Genomic DNA, 22,767 nt, shown 5'->3' with positions numbered 1-22,767 from the left:
CAGCTGTAAAGTACAAAGATGTACCTTTTCAAAAGGTACAGCCCCAGTGGCAGATTTTGTACCTTTATTTAGAATAGTTTAGACTAGATAAAATTATTTGCATATTTAGTTACACAGATCACAAAACTTCATAAAAAAATAAAAATTCTGAAAAATCTTCAGGCAGCTCTTTGACAACATTTTGATTATTTTGAATTTTCTGTCTATTAAGTACATAAAAAGGCATAATATTAGTTAAAATGACTACACGATGTAATAAAATGACACCTTTCACTCTCACACAAAATAACTCCAGTGCATATTTCTTTGTGGAACACAAACGGAGAAATTCAGAAAAATCTCCAGGCAGCTCTTTTCAATTCAAAACAGTTATTAAAATGTTCTGTCTGTCATCAAAAAGCCACAAACTTGGTTCAGACAACTGAACTGACAAAAGTAATTTCAATTTCAGTCTGCTGTTTAAACAGATCATACAAATTCATAAGAAAAAAAAACAAGAAATTAGGAAAAATCTTCAGGCAGTTGTTTTTCAACTCATTTTTTCAATTCAATCCTTTTCTGTCTGTCAAGGACATGAAATGGCATGAAATTTGTTCAAATGACTGAATGATGAAATTAAATGACATATTTCAGACTGTTCCTCGCACAGCAGTATAAAATAGTGCTATTTTGCTTTATTTTTATATTAAAAAAATGCAAATTTCTACAAAAATCACTGTTTAATCTGTCTGTTAAGAACATAAAAGCTGCGTAAAGTTAATCTGCCTGGATAAATAATGACTTTTCACTCTGCAACTTACAGAAACTTTTGTTTAATTGTTTAAAGGAGATATTCTGCTCATTCTGAAACTACAAACTGTTATACTTTTCTGTCTGTCAAGGACATAAGAGAATGACTAGACAGATGAAAATAAAAGACACATTTCAGTCTATTTACACAAAGTTCATAAAACTGACAATACTGCTTCAGTTTCAGCAGCACAGCTCTTTTTCCACTCAATACAGTTATTGTTATTATAATTTCCCATCTGTCAATGACAGAAAAAGTCATACATTTTTAAAAAAATGTTGAAATTGATGATGGGGCAACACTGTGGCTCAGTGGTTAGCACTGTCGCCTCACAGCAAGAAGGTCGCCGGTTCGAGTCCAGGCTGGGTCAGTTGGCATTTCTGTGTGGAGTTTGCATGTTCTCCCATTGTTTACGTGGGTTTCCTCCAGGTGCTCCAGTTTCATTTTACATTTACATTTACATTTAGTCATTTAGCAGACGCTTTTATCCAAAGCGACTTACAAATGAGGACAAGGAAGCAGTTTACACAACTAAGTTTCCCTCACAGTCCAAACACATGCGCTTTAGGTGAATTGAATAAACTAAATTGGCTATAGTGTGTCAGTGTATGGAGAATGTGGTGTACAGTAGAGACAAAGCTGAAGGAAAATGAATGAATGAATGTTCCTTTAAATGTAAAAAAAGCACATATACCCTGTGTTTATATATAGTGTGTGGATTAACATGTCAGTATAGAGTCAGAGAACTGTAGGCCTCAGCATGACTCTTTTTTTCTTCAACTTTCTATTTGACTGTAAGTCTTGTAAAATAAGATAAAAGGATCTCCATCACACTCGTTCCTCTCACCCTCGCTAAAAATGATCGAGGCTTTCAGAAAGTTGGAAAATGTTTCAAGAGGGCATGGCAATTAATAGGAGAAATTACATTTGCTGGGATCTTTAGCAGAAAGAGAGAGAGAGAGAGTTCTTCTTCACAGCCGAGTGTAATGCTGCATAATTTCACTGGTTTGCTCACATTTATTTTCTTTTGCTAAATTGCAATATTAGTCATACACTCATTATAGGGGCCATCAGTTCTTGGCAAATTCCTATTGCCGTTCATTTCCAGCAGAGTCGATGCGGGATGTGTGTGTGTGTGTTTTTTTTATTTTTTATTCAGGCTTGTGTCAAGTATCAAATCCTTCGTCATCGTGTCACTGAATGGTTTGTCGTTAATTGAACTGTGCATATATGCAGACATACCTGTTAATATGTTCAGAATATATACTGTAGACGGCATTCATTATTTAGAAATGTACATGCAATGTATATTCATGTAGTGATGTACAAGTAATACAGTTTTGCTTTAAATTAGAATATATTACATTTGAATAGTAAATATGAGGATTGTTATAACGAGAATCATCTAATGACATAATACTCTATTTCATTTTATTAAAATTGAATCAAATTTTGAGATCATTTATTATTTCAGATATTTTAAATATGACATTTTTACATAAGTGTATCTGTTAAGCTGAAATAGGACACATAAAACTCAACGATAAGTCAAATGTTTGCTATACTTTGCATATATTTGAACATTTTGCATGTCAAACTGATGAAATAATGAATTTGCATTATTTTATTAAATAAGTTTGTCTATAGTCTTTAAAATATGTATTTTATATTTTTTTTCTTATCCTGATAAAATAAATTTACGCAAAAATGTACAGAAGAAATATTGAGCAGCACAACTGTTTTGGACACTGATGATAATAAATAATAAATGATAATAAATAGATAAATAAATGTTTCTTAAGCACCAAATCCTCATATCAGACTTCTGAAAGAATCATGTGACCAGAATGGAGTAATAACAAAAAATTCAGCTTTGCATATCAGAAATTAATTGCAACTTACAATATATTAAAATAGAATAGATCATTTATTATTTTAGATATTTTAATGAGTACAGGTAACAATATGTTGTTTCATTTTTACATACTGTAGATTTATCTGTTAAGCTGAATGAAAATTAACAGATCAAAGATAATCAAATATTTGCTCAATTTAGCATATATTCTAACATTTTGCATGTTAAACTGATGAACTAATGTATTTGCATTATTTTATTAAATCAGCGTATGCTTAAGGTATTTAAAATATGTATGTATTGCAAATTTTTACATTTATATATCCATAAATCCAAGTTTACACAAAAAATATTGAGCAGCACAACTGTTTTCGACACTTATAATACTAATAATTATAAGAAACGTTTCTTGACCACCAAATCCTCATATTAGACTTCTGAAAGAATCATGTGACAAGATTGGAGTAAAAATTCTAAAAATTCAGCTTTTTATATCAGAAATGAATTGCAACTTACATTATATTAAAATAGAAAGTTGTGACCATTTATTATATTAAATATTATAATGAGTACAGGTGAGAATATGTTGTCTCACTTTTACATAGATTTATCTGTTAAGCTGAATGACAAATAACAGATCAATGATAAATCAAATATTTGCTTTATTTAGCATATATTTTATTATGTTAACTGATGAAATAATGAATTTGCATTGTTTTATTAAATATGTTTATATCTATAGTATTTAAAACATGTAATTTTAACCTTTTTATTCCATAAATCTAAGTTCACACAAGAAATATTGAGCAGCACAACTGTTTGACACTGATGATACAGTAATAATAAATGTTTCTTGAGCACCAAATCCTTATCAGACTTCTGAGAGAATCATGTGACAAAACAGACGTAATAAAGCTAAAAAATCAGCTTTGCATATCAGAAATTAATTGCAACTTACAATATTTTAAAATAGAAAACCATTATTTTAAATTCTAATTATTATTCACAATATTTCTCTTCTTTTTCTATTTGTAATGAAATATACAGTATGTAGCTTTGATGAGCAAAACTCTTTTACGGACTTGTTATCATCAAGCACTATGTTAAAGTGCACGCGTTGCTGCATTGTTAAACCCTCACGGTGCCTCCAACCATTAATATGTTCATCCAGTTCTCTTAATCAAGTTGTAAGTACAACTGAATTATTCTATATCCTGCAAGGACACCTAAGCTGTCAGTGCTGTTTAATGAGTTTCAATTAAGCTGTTAGTTTCAGAAGAACGGCGCGGCGTCGACTCAGAGCTCGGCAAGGACACAAACAAGACGTTTTATTATGGCAGACAAAACGGCTCCATCAAAACTATAGCGATTCCAATCAATGGCAGTGGAAATTAATTGGCAAAACAGTCATACGTGGCGTGAGGGGATCTGAACATGTGAGCTCTTCTGGCATCTACAAAGTCTTAAAAACATCTGTTTGGAGCCTACAGGCCTTTAAACGACTGACTACAATTAAGCAGACTTTGGACCGACGGAATCTTGTCCTGCTGCGATTAAAAAGCCATATACAGGCTCGGAGAAATTCACTTAACTGTTGTTATTTGTTACGTTCACTAAAGAGCACAACTATGTAAATGATGCACTCTAAAACACACTCTAAAACATGCAAAAATATGCAAACGATCTACTCTAAAATGGTCCTCCAATGTAAGTATGAATAACAATTGTGTTTGCATATCGCATCATGCTCATGCTCTCCTGATCTTTGCCGAAAACACAGTAGCTTTGCCAGATTTTCTTTTTTGGGGGGTGGTGGTGGTGGGATAAAATAAAGCATTTTTATTGGTCAATTAGTTAATTTGAGATAGATTTATTAATACAGAATAAATGTTAAAAATTTACATATAGTCATTAATATGGTCAATATAATAGTCATTAAAATTAAGACAGGGTTTCTGCAGTTTAATAAAGTCAAAGTTAAGACTTTTAAGACCTTTTCAAGACCATTACGAATACATTTCAGACTTATATGGGGTTAAACACTTAGCATTTATTTCTAATGGCAAGTGGAAAAGATTTTTTAATGCTCTCCTCCAAAATAAAATCTAATTTTGTTATTTCTTAGCCACATCTTTTGAATAATGTGTCATAACAAGCTCTGATTGCAAACATACTTAAAAATTTAAGTTTTACTTCTGTTAAAGGTTTTATTGAGATGTACTGTTGGTGATTGGATGAGACCATATTAAGACCTTGCAGACTCCCTGTAAAAATATTGGGCTAGGAAAGCCAAAGCAGTAAGAATATCTTGATCACAATATAAAAAATGTATAATGAATATATAAAATATATTACCATCATGAACATTAAAAGGTGAAAGAGAAAGACAGAAAGGCCATGTGACAAAGAAAGAGATTATATGGACCAATTTAAGGGGATAATTCACACAAAACTGAAATTATGTCATCATTTAATCACCCAACATACTTTAATATGTCTTCTTTTGTGTTCAACAGAACAAAAAAAAGCTGGTGTGTAAATGATGACCGTATTTTCTTTTTTTTGGGTGAACTATCCCTTTAAGTTGTCACATATGAAATACTTTAAACTGAGAGGACTTATTATGATCACAGTTTAGTCATATCACGTATGCACAAGTGGATTTTTTTTTGCAAAATCATGGTATTCACTACAGCATTTGTGCTTGCTGCATTATAGACACCAATATTTGAATGATTTATTAAAAAATGGTCTTACCATTTGAGATTTATGATCACTATATTTTTAGCAATATTACAACACGCTTTAAGTGTATAATAGTACCATTTATTCTTCACTTTCACAATCTGATAAAGCGCCTGGATTCAGAAACCTGTGACTAGTGATGTCATACTTAACAAGTGAACTGAGGATGCCAAATTAGTCCACACACACCAAAATTCAGAGATAAGATAAAGGTTTACAGAAAAAAAAAACAAGACAAACATTTCAGTCACTTGTTGACCTTTTTCAGTGCCAACACACCCCACTTTTAAAATAAATAATTTTAAAAGTCATCTAGAGTTTAACAGTTGAGTTTTACCCATTTTTAATTCATTCAGTCAATATCCAGGTCTAGCAGGAGCAATTTTAGCTTAGTTTAGCATAAATCATTGAATCGGATTAGACCATTAGCATCTCGCTAAAAAATTACCAGAAAGATACAATAATCTTCCCATTTACTTTTTTTACATTGTTTGAAGTATGGAATTGGCTGTTTAAAGTATTGTTTAAAGTGTGGCATTGGCTGTTTAAAGTACTATAGTTACATCTGAAGGCTGATGGAAAAAAGTTGCAATATAGACTCTCATTCCTTGTTTATTACGCCAGAATGAACGTATGGTTCCTAGCCATATCAGCCTAGAAAATAGCACCATTTAATTTTCCCCATCAGTCTTAACACACGATGTAACTATAGAAGAGTCAAGCTTTAAATAGGAAAATTACATTTAAAAAAATAATAAAAAAGTAGAATGTATACTTTTTAAAATTGAGTAAACTTGTTGCTTTTAAGGCGATTAGTTGACTTTACTTAAAGTAAGTAAACCTATTACCTTTAATTTATTAAATAAATTAACTACGTCTATATTTTTTTATTTTTTGTAACTTAACAGTGCCAAGTTACAACGAGTTTACTCACTTTTTAACGTAAAGTCAACGTGTCAATTTTAACGCAATGGGTTTACGTACTTACGAAAAGTAACTAATCCCTTACTAAAAAGTGTCAATTAAAATAAAATAATAAGAATTAGAAAGATCACATGATCAATGAGGTCAAACACTTCCCAAAAAAATAAAAAAAGAACAATAGATAAACATACGCTGTAAAAAAAGTATAACAAAGTCAACTAATATTTTATTCTGCTTTAACTTGTATCAATAAGTTAATCAGATTTCAACTACATTTAAGTTATACAAGGTTTAACTTAATATTTTTTTGTCAGTTTGATCGATGTACGTTGAGATAACTACGAAAGTCAATTTGATTCAACAAAAACAAATTTAAGGCATCAAGAAATTTAATCTGCACAAATGTATCAACAAGTGTGGACATTTTAAAATTTTAATATATATTTTTGTCTACGCACCTCGGTGGGATTATTGTTATAAAGATGTGACAATTTTCTCAGAATCAGAAAGAGCTTTATTGCCAGGTATGTTCACACATACTAGGAATTTGTTTTCGTGACAGAGCTTCTACAGTGCAACAGATTAACAGAGACAGGACAAAAAAACAGATAATAAATATATTTTAAAAAATAGAAGTAAGTAGTGAGTGCAAATATACAGATTGACAAGTGTATGTACGTGTATATTACTATGTACAACGTTATATGTGCAGCTGTTATGTGCAAATTGGCATGTAGTGTGTTGTTAAATAAGTGTATATGTGTATAAAAGCTGTTTTCACAAATTTCTTAAATATATACAGTTGAAGTCAGAATTATAAAACCCCCTGAATTATTAGCCCCAATTTCTGTTTAACGGAGAGCAGATTTTTCAACACATTTCTTAACATAATGGTTTGTTCTGTAGACTATTGAAAATATATAGCTTAAAGGGGCTAATACTTTTGACCTTTTTTAAAATTATAAACTGCTTTTATTCTAGCCGAAATCAAACAAATAAGACTTTCTCTAGAAGAAAAAATATTATCAGCAAACTGCGAAAATTTCCTTGCTCTGTTAATAATCATTTGGGAAATATTTAAAATTGAAAAAAAGGGCATTAAATTAATTATTAATTAAATTAACTATTAATTCAAAGGGCAATAATAATTCTGGTTGCAACTGTATATATATTTCAACCAATCATAAATCTGGAGGGGTTGGATATGTAAATGAGCAGCTTAGCTACTGCTCTGAGAGCTTCTGGATATTCCCATGAACAGTGAAACTGAGCTCCTCATGACCTCTAGGTAGGAAATGGACTGAAAGGCCAGCCAGAACTCAGGAATATTGAGTTGATTCATCAAATTAGTTCCTGTGTAATTGCACAGCATGACGTGCCATGAAACTTGTCAGCTATAAAGCTGTCTGGAAGCCATCAGCGGCCATGTTAAATGAAGACACGCACAAAAAAAGGGCCTGAGGTTTATGACTCCACTGTTTGGACACTGGCCAGCGAAGGAAGGCTGAGGAGAGTGTTGCCTTTAAGATTTCAGACGTTTGCTCTCGTATTGTAGCGATCCATTTATTGCGTGCATTAATCAACGTGATTTCCACAGATGCTTTAATTAAATATTCCTTTAAAATGCCTCTTAGTCAAGGCTGGGGCTTAATAATAATGTGAAATTAAAATTTGATATAGTGCCTGTGAAAAAAAGATGACACGTAGTTGGTAAATATGAAAAATACATGCAATTAGAGATAATTTTACGAGACTTGTTATTTGGGGGTTCAATTATATAAAGCAAAATAATAATTACAAAATACGAAAAACAATGGGCAATATAAATACCCACATATACAGTATTTATTATTATTATTACTTTAATATTATTATTATATTCAGACACAAAAAGCTTGCATAATTACTGTCCTTGTATTGTTTAATACATTAAATTTAATAAATTGTACTCTAATAATTGTGAACTGTGTTTAGTAAAAATATATAATTATTTTAGCACTGGACTGATTTTCTTAGACAAAAAATAACATTTCATACATGCTTAGTATATTAAAAATAATAACAATAATAATATATATTTTGAACAATAAATAAATAAATATAATAAAAAAATAAATAATAATAATAATAAATAATATATATATATATATATATATATATATATATATATATATATATATATATATATATATATATATATATATATATATATCGTGTGTCAAACAAACACAAGCAACAATATATCATACAAAAATAAGACTGCTTATTGTACTACAGGAATGAGAATGACTAAATTTCATAGAAGAATAACGCAATCGGCCCATTAGAATAAACCTTTTGTTTACTTTCCTTGGCGATGACGTAATGATGGCGTAATAATGACATATTTATTTTTAGCTGTGTAAGGCTTAATTAAAAATGCTGTCTTCGAATGAAGATAGGAGTTTGATCAAAGGTTTACGAGAACTGAAAGGCTACAGTGCTTCAAGTTTTCTTCAAAAATTTCCGACTAAAAACTAGACAAAAGGTGGAGGTGGAAAGCGTATACATTTCATTTAATTTCATCCATTTGCCATCTAATTACAAAATATAAAGTTGGAGGTATTTTGATGAAATTCTGACAGAATAAATTTTGCTCGGATTTTATATTTATTTATTTCTAAGTCAAAAATAACAAACTTTTTATATTCATTTTATACACAAAGGAATTAATTCAACTACATTTGTAATTTCAAATTACAAGATCATTCAAAATATTATTTTTTGCGTTCCACAGAACAAAGGAGTAACATTTCATACATGCTTAGTACATTAAATAACAGTAAGAATAATAAATAACACAAGTATTATTTTTTTTAATAATAATAAATACATGTATTTGTTTATTAGACAAAAATAACAAACTTTTTATATACATTTTACATGAACAACAGTTCATTCAAAAATATTTTTTTTTTTGCGTCCAACAGAAAAAAGGAATCTAAACATGTTGAGTAAATGGTGAGTAATTTTTCATTTTTGGGTAAACTTTCTCTTTTATCATTCTTACTTCTATTATTATATTCTGACACAAAAAATCTTGTATAATTACAGTCTTTGCATTGCTTAATATATTTAATTTAATATATTGTACTCTAATATTTATATATTTGTTGAAAATATACTGGGACTGACTTTCTTACACAAAAAAAAAATAGAATTTCACACTTTAGTAAATTAATAAATATATAAGAACAATAACAATAAGGCGACACGGTGGCGTACTGATTAGCACTGTGGCCTCACAGCAAGAAGGTCGCTGGTTCGAGTCCCAGGTGGGTCATGTGGAGTTTCAATGTTCTCCCCATGCCGACGTGGGTTTCCTCCGGGTGCTCCGGTTTCCCCCAGAGTCGAGGTATAGGTAAATAAACTAAATTGGCTGCAGTCTATGTGTGTGAATGAGTGTATGATGTTTCCCAGTACTGGGTTGCAGCTGGAAGGGCATCGGCTCTGTAAAACATAGGCTGGATAAGTTTGCGGTTCATTCCGCTGTGGCGACCCCTGATGAATAAAGGGACTAAGCCGAAGGAAAACGAATGAATGAATTAATAATAATAATAATAATATTTTTTAAATAAATAAATATAAACATTTTAATAATAAATATTAAATTGCAAATATTTTTATTAGACAAAAATAAACTTTTTATATACATTTCAAACAAAAAAAAAGCTAAAAATAACAAGCAATAGTTCATTCAAAAATCTGAGTTGGAATTAGAAAAGGAATTTAAACAGGTTTCATTTCTGGGTGCACCATATCTTTTAGTTTCTGATAAAGGAATAAAATATATAATAAATAAACAAAACTGCACAAAATAAAAAAATAACTAAAAATCTGTAAATGTAAACGTCTCATCTTGCGAAAGTTTGCCTTTCTAATTGGTACAGATTGTGCCATTAGCAAAATATTGTCATAGCTCCTGCCCCATAGACTGCAGCAGACCAGGGTTAATTTGCATAATAAATCTTAATTGAGACTCATTAGGCACTTGATTGGAAGCAAATCAGGTACACTGTGGACAATTTTTAGATTAATGAAGTTTGAGTCTTTTTTTTTTTTAAAGGTGCGCCGTTTTCAGTTTCTGAACTGTACTGAGACCTGAGAGAAAGCGGGAATCTCTGAGGAACAGCAGCAACACGAGGTCGAGTTACAGACGCGTCTCACGAGACAAAAAATAACGTAATCAAACAGGATCTGAACACACATCAACAACTCACTACACATGCACTGAGCGTGTCATATTATCACCAGCCATTTCCACTGAGACTATGATGACTACCTGTTTTTAAAATTGATGATATATATTTTCCTATTTTTTAAAAAAAGGTGTTGCATGGGTGATGAAAATAAGCCAAGTTATAAATACATATATTAAATAAATAAATAATAATAATAATAATAAATAATATATTATATTTAATTAGACAATATAACAATGTCAACAATTTGATATTCATATTTTACTATTTGATGAATACTGCATTTTGGTGGCATTGAGATACCATTGCTACTGTTGATTTTATTAATAGTTTGAACTATTTGGTTTATATCCATTTAAAATTTTAACAATTATACTTTACATGTTATTTGTCATTATTTTATCATTTTTATATTTTTACATTATTTTTTCTAGTTTTTTCTATATATTTTGCAAAAAATACATTGAAAACTCTTGAAATATTGACTCATGGCACCTACCCCATAAAGCTAAAACTAATTTGTTACTGTAAAAATAAAATAATAATACACATATACATATCATTTTTTTACAGTAATAAAATAGTTTTCGCTTTATGGGGTGAGTTAGTTTTTTCAGTTTTTTTGTAACACAACAAACAGAAAAAAATATAATATGAATAACAGATATAATACTAGTAATACTATATTAGTTGTAGTTATAATACTATAATAGTGTCAGTTATATATAGACAATTTGGTCTGCACCAATAACCTAGTGATACTGTGCGCCGACATACAGTACAGTACTGCTCACGGTGACCCGAGTTCAATTCCCAGTTCAAGGTCCTTTGCCAATGTTTCTCCTCTCTCTGATCCCAATTCTTTCCTGTCTGAAATCTCCACTGTCCTATATTATAATAAAGGTGAAACACCTAATAATTATATACAGTATAGACAGTAGCTACGTTTCCATCCACCTATTTTTATGCGGATTTTAGATTTGTGCAAAACTGAGTGGTATAAACTTTCTTTATTTGATTTTTAAAAAATGTGCTTAAACTAAGATGGAAACACTTTTACCGAACAAATTTCAGTATGCGCATTTGAAAAGTCATGTGATTTTGTTATAAGAGATAATGTGGTGATAAAAATGGGTGTGAATAGACAAACCAGCAGGCTGACCACATTGTAAAGCATCTGAAATATTGTTTTGGTCATTCTAACACACCTAACCATTTCAGTATTGTTATTTTATCATTAAAATTAAATATACTAAAATAACCTTCTGAGATACAAGTCATTTATAAAAAATAAAAAAAAAGGTTGACGCAGCTACAAATTCCATTTTAACTTTTGATATTTGGTGCCAGTTAATCAGGAAGTGACTATTTTGTTCTCTTAGACTACTTGGATGGAAACGCTGTCTTATATGCGATATTCCAGTTTTGCGCATAAATTTAATTTGCATCTTTAGATGGAAACATAGCTAATGTGGCTCTAAAATAAAAATAGGAATCAATCAGCAAAAAATACAATAATAAAGAACAGGTTTCATAGTTTTAAATATTAGTTACCCAAACAAATATGTATTTATTTATTCCTTTAAGAAAAAGGCCATTTGAAAACAGATGCTGAAGCTAAAAAAGGCACTTCTGTGTTTGAGCATGGAAACAAGCTGCGCATCGATGGATTTGCTCTTCAGTGTTTGGACTTTCAGCAGTGAAAATTAAACCACACTAAACTGAGCTAAACTGAACCTTAACTCTGAAAACTGGACTGACACAGTTTCAATTACAATTTACTAGAACTTTATGTTAAGCTAGAAATAAAGATGAATTAAGTTGAATTGAAAAACAAGCTCATCAATTCACAAAAACGTCCTAATAATTGATAAATAAACATATATATAAATATCCGTCTACAATATCAGTGAGTGTCTCAGCAGACCAACAAAAGCAAACATGAGTACCTCATGTAATGAGTACACTAAGTCTGTCTGGTTCCCTCAAGATCACATCATCTTTATAAAAAAGAAAAAAAGGGGAACAAAGCTTTGTGTTCATATCAACAGGAGAGAGGGGTAAATATGACGGCAAAATGTGAAACCCGATCGCAAGCCGGACGTCTGAAATCCATCTGGACACAGAAACACGAGCCCACACTGATTGTTTTGAGCAACTTTGCAGGCATATGGCGAGCTGACAAAAAAAAATGACCAAAATAAGTCCACTCACAATCCTAACACCAAGAACCGAGTCAGGTGCACGCCATCGTCCTGCTAACACTGTAAAACACCATCAAAATTCCTGCCGGTAATCAAATACGCCGTGCACAAAAGGCGTTTTGTGTCGTCGTTAGGCCTTTTTCCCCCCGTCTGACTTTCACTGGAGAAATTGACACAGATCAACTCCCTTTACCTCCTCGACCTCAATCTCCCAGACATGCTATCTGCAGAGAGAGGCTACAAAATGCCATTTTGTAATTTCTTTTATACTCGGATGTCTAGCAGGAGTAATGAGTTTTAGCCCGAGAGCAATAAAGTCTCTCTGTAACCTCATCATTGTTGTGTTTAATGAAGAAAAAAGCAATAGGAATGGCTTTTTTTTCTGTCGTGCAGAGATGATCACGTAAAAACATTATCCTCCTCGATTGTCCCGCTGGCGTATCAAATTGTGTCATTTGCCTGGAAACTGGCGCAGGTCTCGGAGGGAAGGCAAGGTGAATGTGCGGTTGCGGCAGCGGGGGTACAAGGCGACGTGGTGAACGGGTCCAATCAGGAGACGACTTTTTTTTATTCTTCTTTGGCGAGCGCTTCAAGAGGATTCTCCTGTCTTACCTAAATGCAGCACCGCCCTGTCTGACTCCCGGAGCAAAGCCTCAACAAAGTGATCCGACTCTACCTAGCAGTGCCGGGACATGCTGGCGGAAACATCATGACATCATCGGCGCGGAGACTGGATAAACGTTGCTGTGGTTTGACTGTTACAGTCATGTAAACAAACACTGGGGTATTAGTGCGATATGGGTCACAAAGAGATGCAAATACTGGATAGACGGTAGACTTTTTTAATGGTGTGGCCTCGAACACTCCTTTCTGACAGTCGCAAAGTTAATGATATTATTATACAAATACAGATTACAAGCTAAAACAAGATTGGATTAAGAAAAAAAACTCTTGTAGACTTGCCCACAAGGAAAGTGTGCAAAATAAAGGCATAGTTTACAGTGCTAAAATTAAGAATTGTACGCATATTTCCCCCCTTTTTTATCATTAATCATTTCCGATTTCCACATACTTTGAATTCAAAATTAATGAATAAGTGAATTATGTTTTATTATAAAATACTTTAATATTTGATATATTGTTTACTGGTGAAATATTATGAATAATAATAATAATAATAATAATAATATGAGACAAAAACTAACAACTATAAAAAAAATTCATTTGAGCTATCGTCAAACCTGCCAATCATCAAAGTGCAGGATTTGATAGCAGATAAATTCACAATTGTATGCACATTTCCCCCTTTTTTATTATTAATCATTTCAGATTTTCACATACTTCGAATTCTAAATTAATGAATAAGTTAATTGTTTAATAGTTATGAAAATATTATATATTATTTTAATATGTGATATATTGTTTATTGGTAAAATAATAATAATAATAATAATAATAATAATAATAATAATAATAATAATAATAATAATAATAATAATAAATCACAAAAACTAACAACTATGAAAAGATTTTCATTTAAGACTATCGTTAAATCAGCCAATCATCAAAGTGCAGGATTTGATGGCAGATACTACATAAAAAAAATTTTTAAATAAAATTTAGTACATAATATATACAATACTCAGCATTTATAACTACACCCCTCATAAATTTATCTTTTAAGTTCTTATTTTTAATAGGAAGCTATACAATATATTTGTGCATACATTAGTCAGTATTAAAGACAAATTTGGAGCTTATCTAACAAAATAACTTACGATAACGGTCCAAAAAATAGTACACCTAAATTTGTATGTTATAGCAAAATAATAAATACAAATAAAAAAAGGAAAAATCAAGAGAAGGAAAACAATTACAAATTTTGTTAAGATTTTATATGTTTTAATTTTTTGTGCAATATTTTGCTTGGATTTATTTGTATTATCTTTCAATTTTTAAATATGTTTCGTGACTAATATACTATTTTAATAAATATATATGTTTAATAAATCTGTTTTGTTCAAATGCACCAAAATAAATTACCTATATTCACAGAGAAATGGATAAAAACATTCATTTTCAAAATGGGGTGTACTCTATGCTGAGCACTGCATTTAAATTAAAACAAATCTCTGAAAATTTCTGACATTTTACAAACCATGACCAAAACAAGGTCATATTTAACCAATAAAATCAGCCTCTACCTGGACTAGACTTTCAACAACTGCCTGATGTTTCCAGAACAAACCACTTAAGGGGACTTTGAGCAAGCCAATTCCCAGAAGCCCCTGTCACTCTCTTATTGGCAATGCAACACTTAATGCTTTTGTCTGTACTCCAATTTATCTTGTTAACAACAAATTGGGCTAGCAGTTTGAAGCACGGGCTATTCACAAACTGATTAGAAACATAATCCAGTGAAAAGCATAACTGGAAACCGCACTGTACTGTGCACCAATAACTACTTTATGTTCTTATTTCTGTGCAGACTGGGCTGGGCGATATATAGAGCCTGGTATTTGTCTGAAAGGGCGTAAAAACTCATTTTTTTTGTCATAGGAACCATTGTTTTGAATAAACAGACATCGTCACCGAGTAGATGCTTGATTCATATACAAAAAATTTAGTCATCAATAATCAGGGCATGTTTTTTGTGCTGGATTTTACTATATTAGTGAAGAATAATTGTTCATATATAGAGAGAGAGCCAGAGAGTCCTAGTAAATCAAGGAATTAATTCACTAAACTGTTATGGATTTTACTATATTAAGAAAAAAATATATTTTTATCTATGCACCGAATTACAGTGATTTGAGTCTGATGTGAAAAATAATTAAGCCAGATAGTCCGAGTGAATCAAGGAATCGATTCACTGAACTGACTCTTAAAAAATTGTCAAAATTATTCAATCAAGGCATGTTTTTTGTGCTGGATTCACTATATTAAGTATGATTGTTGTCTTATTATATACAAGGAATAACATGCATGATGTGAAAAATAAAAAAAAGTCAGAGAGTCAGAGTAAATTAAGGAATCAATTCACTGAGCTGACTCTCAAAAATGAGTCAAAATTATTCAATCAAGGCATGTTTTCTTGTGCTGGATTTTACTTTAACAAGAATGATTGTAGTTTTTTATATGCACCGAATTACATGTGTGATGTGAAAAATAAATAAGCCAGAGAGTCCGGATGAATCAAAGAATCAATTCACTGAACTAACTCTTAAAAATTAGTCAGAATTATTCAATCAAGGCATGTTTTTTTGAGATGGATTTAACTATATCGAGAATGATTGCCGTTTTTTTTATATGCATCGAATTATATGTGTGATGTGAACAATAAACAAGCCAGAGAGTCCGGATGAATCAAGGAATCAATTTACTGAACTGACTCTTAAAAATTAGTCAAAATTAATCAATCAAGGCATGTTTTTTGTGCTGGATTTCACCATATTAAGAATATTATTATAATTTTTTTTAAATATATGCATCGAATTACAGTGATTTTTGCAGGATGTGAAAAACAAATAAGTCAGAGAGTTCGAGTGAATCAAGTAATCAATTTACTGAACTGACTCTTAAAAATTAGTCAAAATTACTCAATCAAGACATGTTTTTTGTGTTGATTTCACTATATTAAGCACCTTTTGTTTTTAATATATATATATATGCATCGAGTTACAGTGATTTTGGCGTGATGTTAAAAATAAACAAGGAGAGTGTGAGTGAATCAACAAACCGATTGACTGAACTGACAAAATTTATCAAACACAGCAACTCAAATGCAGCTGATGTTTAAATCAGATGCAACTAAATGATTAATTAAACAATGCTCACATAATTACAAAATAAATCTAATCGTGTACACTATTAGGACATAATGACCCATTAAATGCACAGTAAAGCATCAGAATATTTATTATGCTTCCAAAAGTTTAGACGACAATGATGAAATATTTGTAAGTTCAATAAAGTGAATGGAAATTACTGTTCCTATTACTATGAATTACTATTAATACTATAACTATAGTGCTGCACAATATATCGCTTTAGCATCGATATCGCAATGTGTAAATTCACAAATCACATCGGGGTATATGTAGTGTTGAGTCTGGATTATAGTAAATCATTTTTGCTTGTGTTTTTTGAGGTCTGTGACTGTGTGAGGGTTTTAAAAGCATTCAGGCATAAGAAAATATACCGTCTGTAACTTTAAAAAGTTATTAACGATTAATCACATGGAATTGTTTATAAAAACAAAGACTATGCAGTATTATTTTACATTTGATTATTCAATTACTGTACTCTATACCTGAATACATTTCGACTCTTATTTATTAGTATCTATTTTTCTTTATTGAATTTATCTATGCTTGTAGATATATTATTATACTTTATGCTCTCCCCTACAGAATTCTCCAAATCAATCTAAAATTATAGATCCTTTTCAAACATTTATTCAACTCATCTAGTGAAATAAATATATTATATTATATAATAATACAGTATATTTATATTTCTCATTTTAGTTTTTTTTTAGTTGAAGGACTGTTTACTATTTAAAAACAACTACATAGATTAATTTTTGGAGGGGAAAATAATAACTAAAATGCAACAAATTGATATTGCACCTTATATCAAAATAAAATAGTATATTAATGAACCCAAACGGTTGTGGATTTGTTTTACAGTAGCGGAGTGTATAATCTTTCACATTCCCATTTCATACACTATAAATCTAATCCACACGACCTTCCGGTGACCGCTAGCAAAAGTCATACAACAGATATTAAACGCACAACACATCAGGAATGTGTGTTTACTCTAAAAAGCCACCTTTCTACTGCACACAAAAAAAAACGCTTACCAAAATAAAAACCATTTCATACCCACAACCCTCAAATGGACTGTACGAAAAATGAAAAAGGGGGGCGGAGTGTAAAAAAAAAAAAATCTCATTCCTCGCATCTTCCGTGGTCTTATTTTAATACCTCTCCCTCTCCTTGTTCACCCCTCCACACATCATTAAACATATTATTATAACATGACTGTCAGCTTGCGTCTCTCTCACCGCTCCATTCTTGCTCTGCCAGGTAATCAATTTGTCGTCACTCTCTGTAACCCCAGTAAAGTCATCAAGGGAAATGAGTTACAGCTGCAAAAAGCCTTCAAGAATATAGGTGGGGGTTTGAGGGGTGGTTTGGGGAGGGGGTCAGGAGAAGGGATGGTTGGGGGGGGGGGGGGGGGGGGTAGAGAGAAATGACAACACGGGCCTGGAATATTCTGCCGCTGATAGCACATCCCAGGTCTCGGAGATGAAATATTAATGCACAATTTGTTTATCTGCGGGCCCACATCTCTCCTGCGCCGAGCTGTTAATTTTCTATCTGCGCAGACAACAGATCAGTCAGTCATGAACTCTTCATAGCCATTACCGGGAGACATTTTGATTAAGTATTCCTAATGTAGTGGATAGGAAAGAATGAAAACACTCTGCCTGCCAACTTTTGATTGACCATTAAGCCACTGATGAATGTGCCTGTCAAAGAGGAGACAATTACCTCAACAATGAAGAAACTCTTCTGGAAGGCTTATTTCTCCATAGGGCTGACACATTTACCAGATTACAGGCGAGCAGGCCCAGAGCGTGTAAAGGGATCGCTTAGGAATCTTCGCAAAAGTTCACCCAATAATTGCGCCGCCTTTGTTAGAGGGAAGGGGCTTTTAAGGGGATTCGTGAATCTGTGTGTGTGTGTGAGAACGAGGGAAAGTGGCAGACAAAGTAGAAACGAGGAAGAAGGGACTAAGCGTCTTCAGGGGGTTTTAAGATCCGCCATTGCTGGCAGAGTGTGATGACCATCTGTGGGGTTTGTCTACTGTTATTATAAAGAGTGATCATCCTTCCACCTCATAAAGAGTCCAAAGCATCTGGCGTTAATGTACGCAAAGACAATAACCCGCCGTATGCACCTTTCTAAGCAAAGTTAGGCTTCACATGGTGAAGGATTGAAGCGCTTAAACTAATATACGTTCCCTAGAAAAAGACTGATCAAATGCACTATAAATTACAGTTCATTTCACATGCCTTATCATAAATAAATGATCAAAATGCACATTAGTGGTTACATTTTGATCAATCCAAAAATGCAAGCAAAGTCTATATTTTTAAGCCATTATCCAACTTGAATCGTAAAGACGTTTAATAACCCAAACAGCCGCTGTACCTGAGGTCACGGGAAGGCTAACAAAGAACCGGTGATAAATGTGTCTATTAGAAATTAATCTATCAATAAATCCAACGTGACGTGTGATCAATCATATGCCAAGTGAAAGCCCGAGGGGGAAAAGGGAAAAAAGAAAATGTTGCAGAAAGCCTTCTGGTACACAGCCAGTTGCATTGCTGTGCATGAGAAGATTATGGCTGTGTTTCAAAAAACCCAGTGAGGTGCCTACCTAGACAGCATTTCTGGGCTTTATGAACATTATTCAAAATAGCTAATGTACGCATATGCTGTCTAGGTAGAGAGCTCAACAGGATTTGACACACTGCTTGTGTAAAAGTGCATTGTCAACATTGCAATATTATTAAAGGTATCTAAATGAAAGAGCTTGAAAATTTCAGTCATTGTTCTAACTCTTGCCTAGATAGCATCATTAAGAACATTACTCAAAATAATACTCTCAATAATAGCCTACGGTCTAGGTAGTTCCCTTGGTGTCGAGATATAATCTGTGAAACAAAGTGTACTGACAACTTTGATATAGAGTTGACAAAATAAAAGTGAAGCGGCTGGTCTCATCAAGTTATTAAAACGTAAATGAAAGAGTTCTAGTGCGTATTTCGCGCTCTCCAGTGCGCACGCCCGCGTGTGCGTGCGTGCTCACACTCCATTTGTGTGTGTGTCCGTTTGTCTATGAGATATTATGGGTTCATAGGAAGTTCAACTGATATTCGGATCCAAAGCAGCAGATCTATCCAAAATTACTCTGTATTTCCTCACTGTTTACAAACCGTCACGCTTCGATTCCCAAGCAAATCTGGGTAAAGTTTGAACTTTTAAACGTCTAAAACAACAATTTAATGTATATTAAACACAATTAAACCACCCTACAAGGAAAATCAGGTTCATTTTACTTCATTATATGAAATGCAGCTACTGAATGATGCTACGTTAACATTATATTAGTAAATAGGCCAAAAAAGCCTCGTCTAAACTAGTCATTAAATCATATGCAAACATGGATAAAGTAACTGAAAACCGAAACCGGACAAGATAATAATCTTTTTTTATACATTTGAATAGGTCCTCCATGAAGCCATTAAGTGAACTTGACCTGTTTTTGTAGAATATTTACATAATTTTATCCCAAAACAATACAACATATTGATTAAGACCACGATTTTCTTAGCGGACGTTATAGGGGTTACACAAGGTTCACTACTCGGTCCGTTTATAATGCTAAAACGTTACGACGTTAAAGCAACGGTGAGGTAAACCGACCGTTGTTTACATCTTAAACAAGCCTGTTTACGCTTATTTAAGCGTAAAATAGTTCGTTGGACTCGAAAGTTGAAAAAAAACTTTCGTCGGATTTTGTCGGGGAACCGAACCGTATCCTTTCGCAGTCCATCAAAGCATCATCATTCTCGGATATTAAACACATCCTCTTTCTAAGACACCGCATTCACTTTCATCACACTGTTTTGTTTTGTTTTTTGGTCACGAGATAAAAAGAGGTTCATTCAGATACAAATTCGCACGCTCGCGAGCTTATGAATCGCAATATTCATGTCGGGCTAAATGTGAAATGATAGGTGTCAGGTTGAATCTTACCCGCAGCCCTTTTGGGTGCCTGCTGTTTCCTCCTTGGCATGTTCAACTCTCTTTAGTTCACGTACAGTGAAACGGAGCCCAGGTGAAATTCAGTATAAGCGCTCTGATATAGTCCATACACACGCAATAGCGACTCTCTAAAGCACTTCAGTCCCGTACAATCCAGTATCTCACAAACGCTGTCCAGAAAATCAGGTGTCTCTTTTTAATATAGTACCTCTCCGTCCTAGATCTATGGCGGATTGTTTTGCTTTGCTTTTCTTTCCGTCTCTTCTTCTTCTTCTTCTTTTCTTTTTTTGTTTCCAAAGCCAAAAGGACGAATGCTGTCAATCGCTTAGACTCCCGGTCTCGTATGAAACGTAGTAGGAAAAGGGCAGAAAAAAATAGTGTATATCACACACACACACTCTCACACACACACACACGGCGATGCCAGCAGCAAACATCGATCCATAGAACAAACTGAACATTAAAAACTCCTCCTCCTCCTCCTCCTCTGGACTTGATGATGGCAGCGAGACATTTGTTACACTAGATAACCACGAGTTTATTAAAGAGACAGAGGCCGGAGAAAACATGAGACAGCCCACAAGAGCAGCCTCGTACTGTCTGAATGCTGGAGTTTAGACGGAGATGCTGAGAAGAAGAAGAAATAAAGAAGGCATCGGTGTAATGACACAGTGCGGGGTAATAATGAATAACGCGCGAGCGACGTGTAATTATTTTTAGTAGCTGCCAGAAATGAGATATAATTGCCACTGGTGTGGTAATCACTTACATTAACATGTAGATATACACATCTCTGTTTATGTTTTAAAAAGACAGGGAGACAAAAAAAAAAAAAATTAATATGCTTGTTTTGTTCTACCTGAGAAGTCTTTCACACTTAGAAATTAAACAATATTACAATGCTGGTGTAATCAATTAAAGCAATGTATGTTATGATAACGCTACAGTATATACAGTACGCTATACATTTCCACAGATGTTTATAAAAGGCACTGAGCCAAGAATCTAAATGTTAAATAACAAAGGGGAAAATGTGTCTGATAATAAATTAACATGTGCGCAATATGTAATTGTGTTCAGTAGCTGCTTGAAATTTGCCATAATTGTTGTCATAATTGTTGCTACTATAATTTATTATGTTAGCATGTTTTATGAGTAACAAACACTGAATTGATGGAAAGACGAGACAAAATAATAAATGTGTAGTACAGCTTTAAGGTTTTTTTTATGTACTTTAGAATGAGTCCTGTTTTTTTATGAATAAAATATTATGACTATCATAAAATTATACCATGATTTACTGAAGATACTCACTAAAATGTCAACTTTAATAATAATAACTCTAGTTATATGAAGAAAATATTTTTTAAAAGTGCAATTTTACATGTTGTTCTTCGAACCACCAGGTTTTACAGATTAGTTTATATTAATTTAAAATGTGATGAATATATATTATAATACTTAATATTAGACTTAGCATGCTTAATTTTTACATAAAGGCATATGAGAAATATTTATGAATATGCTGTCATGTGAATATGACAAATATTGACAATGACATTATTTCACCCATATTTCAACATTATTTTAAGCTTAGACAATATTACTCATATTTTATAGAGAGTTTAAAACAACATATTACACAGATCATAATTATTATTAACGCTGTAAAACTAATTAAATACTAATACTTCTTTATTTTTATTACTCATTACTAGGGCCAGACAGAATCTGTAGACATTATTAATGCTATTTCTGCTGAGAATTTTGTAAAAATAAATCTGCAGATTTATGCAGAATGATTTTAGGAGTATCATAACTAAAAACTTAATATATAAAATTAAAAAAATAATTATTAATTAATTATTTAATGTTTACAATGCAAATCCAATTAGATCCACGTTTTTGGTAAACAAAGCAAGTCTCATATAATAATAAATCTCATAAAAAAAAGAAATCATTATTTAACAAACTGTATTGTAAATAAATCATATGAACATTTTAATATTACTATTATTATATCAAAGTAATATTAGTGAAATGAATTTAAAAAAATGTATAAATATAAATTCACACACATTTACACAAGTAAAAACAGACTCAATGGGCTAAAAATCTGCGGAAATCTGTGGATTTCTGTGTGCGCAGATTCCATATATGGGCC

At 32.2% G+C, this 22,767-nt stretch overlaps 1 protein-coding gene across 1 annotated transcript in view; it reads right to left on the bottom strand.

Moving 5' to 3' along the window:
• LOC130217097 (teashirt homolog 2) overlaps positions 1 to 21,179 on the bottom strand; it is a 109,585-nt gene extending 88,406 nt beyond the window's left edge. The window contains exon 1 of the mRNA XM_056449114.1: positions 20,595 to 21,179. Coding sequence (XP_056305089.1) covers positions 20,595 to 20,634 — 40 coding nt within the window. The 5' untranslated portion in view covers positions 20,635 to 21,179. The remainder of the gene's footprint in view (positions 1 to 20,594) is intronic.
• Positions 21,180 to 22,767: the final 1,588 nt, after the last annotated feature.

The sequence above is a fragment of the Danio aesculapii genome, chromosome 23 (genome assembly GCF_903798145.1).
Source record: "Danio aesculapii chromosome 23, fDanAes4.1, whole genome shotgun sequence".
Taxonomy (NCBI): domain Eukaryota; kingdom Metazoa; phylum Chordata; class Actinopteri; order Cypriniformes; family Danionidae; genus Danio; species Danio aesculapii.
The sequence above is the reverse complement of the archived record's forward strand: the minus strand, read 5'-3'. Positions and strand labels throughout refer to the sequence as shown.